The sequence below is a fragment of the Sprattus sprattus genome, assembly GCF_963457725.1.
Source record: "Sprattus sprattus genome assembly, chromosome: 1".
NCBI lineage: Eukaryota > Metazoa > Chordata > Actinopteri > Clupeiformes > Clupeidae > Sprattus > Sprattus sprattus.
Genome location: NC_137920.1, coordinates 62,773,718 through 62,778,402, shown reverse-complemented (window position 1 = coordinate 62,778,402; position 4,685 = coordinate 62,773,718). Strand labels below are relative to the sequence as shown.

Here is a 4,685-nt window from a genome sequence, read left to right as displayed (position 1 = left end):
CGGACATTTCTGAACATTGACTTACATAGTGTATTTTTGTTATCGTTTTTGATTTCTTTATTTGCCTGTTTTTTTGGGCTGGGTTTACATCGAGAGTGAAGGGCAAAACCTTTGTTGACTGAGTCTAGCCAGAGATTGGTGTTTCTTCCTGATCTTGCTTTGGGGAAACCCTACTTGCTTGAGTGACTGCCTTGAACCTCGCACTACCCTCAGAAGGGGGGTCTGTCTTTTTCTGGGGCTTCTGTGAGACGATCTAACCAGCAGGGGGTGAGGCCAGAACAGACCCCCCTCCCAAAGGTGAGAGGGGGGGGCGATGGCAGCTCTTGCCAGCTCTCTTATTCGACAGAAACGGGCCGTCAAGGACGACTCAGCCAACCGACCGCAACCCAGCAAGCGTAAAGTCTGCCAAAAGAGCAACAAGTCCCTTTGCCAGAAACAGATCCTTGTTCTCATCAATAAAGTTCGATTATGTGGTGGTCGAAGAAGAAGGCCAGAATTAAGACCGGGTAGGTAGTTGTCCTCTTTGCTATTTGTATGGGTCTTTGAGGAGTTGAGCAAAGTCTTCCAGTGGTTGAAGACATTAATTGGCATTTCTGGACCTTTTGTGTTCTTCCTCTTTCATTTATGGAGGATGGTCATTAAAAACATTGTCTATTCACCTTCCTCATATGAAATGAGCAAGTCAAATTCATGCTTCCCAAAGCTGACAAAACTAAACTGACAAGCTTTATCCATTGGTGCACCTAGTTCTAAGGTAACCTGCTAAACTAAAGTCAATGGTCAATGCCACCTTACATGTGGTGAAGTGTCTGATTACTCACCACTCTGGAATAGTAGCATCCTCTAGTAGACTTTGTGCTGCCGAGAATTACCTCCTCTTCAAATGTCCTATATGCACAGACTGATCCTGGCAGCCTTCACCTATGTTACCCTCTTGTGGGTGGCTAATTAATACCGAGTTATGTTTGTGTATGTGTATTTGTGCATGTGTGTATTTGTGTGAGTGTGTGTGTGTGTGTGTGTGTGTGTGTGTGTGTGTGTGTGTGTGTGTGTGTGTGTGTGTGTGTGTGTGTGTGTGTGTGTGTGTGTGTGTGAATGAGCACTCATGTGTTTACATGTATGTGTGCTTAAGATGAATGCATGTTCTTGTGCAGAATGTTACAACAGCAACACAATAACTGACTGCTTAATTATTTTTTGATCCTCAACCTTTCCCTAAGGAAATGCTGTGTGTGTGTGTGTGTGTGTGTGTGTTTGTTTGTACACACCTGTGATTAATCATTTGCTGTGATTCATTCCAAGCATAACCTTGCCACTGGTGCCACTGGATCCTGCTGTAGGTTTTTTTTCTGGATTAGAAGGCCATTATTAGACTTGTACACATCCTTCCCAGCATCTACTGAAGCCATGGGAAATATAAGTTTTGTGGATGGATGGTGTTCATGTGGGCGTTCTTGTCTCCAGTGAGGCTTTTAGCCTGTTCCCATTTCTGTGGTTAACCGTGGCATTCAGAGATAAGCTGTGCATTCAAGCCAACATAAAAGGCGAGTTCTGTGCAATTAAGGACACAATTTTATCTCCTATTTGATTAGCATGTAATTTGCAACCATTTGTGACGATATTGCTTTCCTTGGAATGGAATGCCGTGACAAATTTTCTGTCAATCAATCAAACATTTCTAAATACAAAGAGAGGAAAAGGGAAAGGGGAGAGACAGAGTAAGAGAGAGAGGGAGTGTGACAAAAAGAGAGATGGATGGATTGTTACGTTGTGTATACCGTCATTTCCACAAGTAAATTGATGACAGGCTAGGATATAAATCATCTATATGTGCTCTAATCAAGCTGCATTGCATCAGTGTGTTGCTCATCCAAGCAGTGAGTATGTGTTTGTGTGTGTGTGTGTGTATGTGTGTGTGTGTGTGTGTGTGTGTGCGTGTGTGCTTTGCACATGTGCGTGAATGCCTCAGTATGTGTGTATGTATGCAGGTTGTAGTTAATTTATGTATGGATATACATTCTGTTTATCTCTGAGGAAACTTTGAATTTGAGGCTCCCAGCAGTCCTGGAGCCCCGTGCTGCTTTGATATGTACAGCAGAACAATATGCAACTATTGTGTCAGTTCAGCCTAGATAGTTCTGTGGTTGTGTATCAGCGAGTAAAACCACGACTGTTCCCATGGCCAGACACACACACACACACACACACACACACTCCTGCTCCACTCACAATCACACAGAGGGGTTTTTCACACGCCTTCTCTCGTAATGGAGAAGAGGAAATAGTTCCAGCGAGCGTTTCGTGTCTTTGATGTGCAGGACTGAAAACCCAGTTTTCTGGGCCATTTGTGCAGGCCCCGGTTCCCCAGAGGCACTCGTTTTTGAGCGTCCTCTCACTATCTCTATCTCTCTCTCTCTCTCTCATTTTGTCTCTCTCTTGCACACCCTCTCTCTCTCTGCCGTCACAATGTCACGCTCAAAAATACTGAGCTTTCAGACACGGGGGCTTTTAGAGGTGGAATGGATGCGATCCGTGCCACTTGCGTACGTTCTTGCACATGTGTGTTAAAACAGTTTTTTTGGGGGGGGGTGGGGGGTGGGTGGGCGGGATGGGGGTCACCACTGGCAGCACGTTGCCGCCGCTGCCAGCGCCACGGCCACCGCCACGGGCACCGCATTACGGCCCACACCTCACATCTCCCTCCGCTGGGGCCTGGCAGGCAGCGGGCGGCGCACAAGCAAACACCTTTCTGCACGTGTCACTCGTTGGCTTTGAGAGTGTAACAAATGGGTTTGGCTGTCTTTACGCCTCCTCTGCTCCCGCTGCTCTCCCCCTTTTCCATTCTCCTCTCTCTCCCTCTCTTTCTTTCTCTCTATCTCCCTCTCTCTCTCTCTCTCTCTCTCTCTATCTGTCAGTCTGGCCCTACCTCACTTGCACTCTCCCCCAGTTCTTCCCTTCCCCTCCCCTCTCTCTCATCCTTTTAGCTCTTCTCTTTTTGTTCCGTCTACCTTTACCCCTTTCACACTCTCCCCTGTCCTGTTCCCTTTCTCTCTCTTTTCTCTCCCTCTCTATCCTCCTTTTCTTCCCTTGCACTCAACTCGAAGTACTCGAAGTACTCGAAGACCCTGGCTGATCTGACTGTCTCACCTCTGCCTCAGATCCATGAAGCTCAATGCTGAATGCAGATTAATCAATAATAAGCTATTCTACTTGTTCGCCAAGGAATTGCACTTGGAGATATGAAGTGTGCACCCTTTCAACAAGCACACACTGCGTCTCACACACAGTGCTTACATGTTGCAAAGACCCAAGAGACATAATCACAATTAAGGTCTGTGTTGTCGTGATGGATAAGGATTGTCTGTGCTACACGGTGCGGGGAGTTACACAAGTAAACAGAAAAACAAAATCACTATTTCCTGCACTGTTGACACAGTTTGCAAATACAAATAGGTGTCCATAATGTCAAACAAAAAATGTGATATCACTCCATGTGGAGTAAAAGATGAGATGAAGATGAAGAGTGAGAATATTCCTTCAATAAGAGATAAAAGGAGAGAGAGAAGAAGAGGACAAAAGCTGTTTTGTATTAAGCCGTGGGCTGTAGTAAAGGCTTCAGGAGCAGGTAATATCGACTGGCCAGCACGGAAAAGTGCTGTGGCGCACTGAGCAGGGGCGGGCCGGGCTGGGCTGGAATGGGTGGGGTCCGGCGAGGGGAGGCAGCGCGGCGCGCAAGCTGGTCCTGATGAAAGGCCCAGCGGAGGATAACATTAAGCTGACCGCAAAGGATGGGGCCCTCAACTCGCTTACTCAACAACACCTGATCAGACTGCACAGTGTTGGGTAGCCGCCCATCAGAACAGTGACTGTGGCAGGGGTCAGAGAGGCAGACAGAGAGAGAGAGAGAGAGAAGGCGGGGGGATAGAGGAAGAAGGATGAGTGGGAGGAAGGAATAGATGAGTGGAGTGCGGAAGGGAGCCTGATAGAGTGAGAGACGGGTAGAAGAGGGAGGGTGGTGAGAGGAATGGCAGTGGAAGTGAAGATAGGAGAAGAGATGGTGAACGGGAATCGAGCGAGATTGTGTGATATTGCAGAGAAGAGAGCGGCAGAGAAAATAAATAATAAATAAATACCACCAATGCAGGGTATGAGAAAATAGGCAGGTCAAACACACCAAGGACACACAGACCATGGGAGTGAGCATTTAAATAAGTGATGGTCTTATAGATTAGACATTTCCGTGTGGAAGAGGTGCTCACTCATTACTCCATTCAGTCTCATTTATGTGTGTTTAAGCGGCCAAACTGATGCAGTGTCAGGGAAGTCATAGAGGGACTTTTCCTCGTAGAGGGCTCTTAAAGGTTTAACACAGATTCTTACCAACTGCCATAAAACATACAGACTAAATGGTCCCAATAGATTTCTACGGGGAGCCCTTTATCAGGGGGCTACAGGTACAACCTCTATGGTTTCCTCTATGGGTTCAGACTATATAACTCGTTGTTTTGAGTTACTGAAGCACATCTCACAGTTTATGAATATACTATTAAACCTTCCTAAAATGACATGCCCCAACCCACTTAGAATAAGGCTGTCATTCTGCTTGAGCTGAAAGGTTGGATAGTGAGATGTGTTGCATGGAGTGGAGCCAGAGGTAAGAGTAGATTACACCAAGAGAAATGTGG

At 46.5% G+C, this 4,685-nt stretch overlaps 1 protein-coding gene across 1 annotated transcript in view; it reads left to right on the top strand.

Annotated features, from left to right (window-relative positions):
- Positions 1 to 313: 313 nt before the first annotated feature.
- The window catches only part of fgf11b (fibroblast growth factor 11b), a gene marked incomplete at both ends in the record, with an annotated part of 37,787 nt that continues 33,415 nt past the window's right edge, over positions 314 to 4,685 (top strand). The window contains one exon of the mRNA XM_080839687.1: positions 314 to 506. Coding sequence (XP_080695813.1) covers positions 314 to 506 — 193 coding nt within the window. The remainder of the gene's footprint in view (positions 507 to 4,685) is intronic.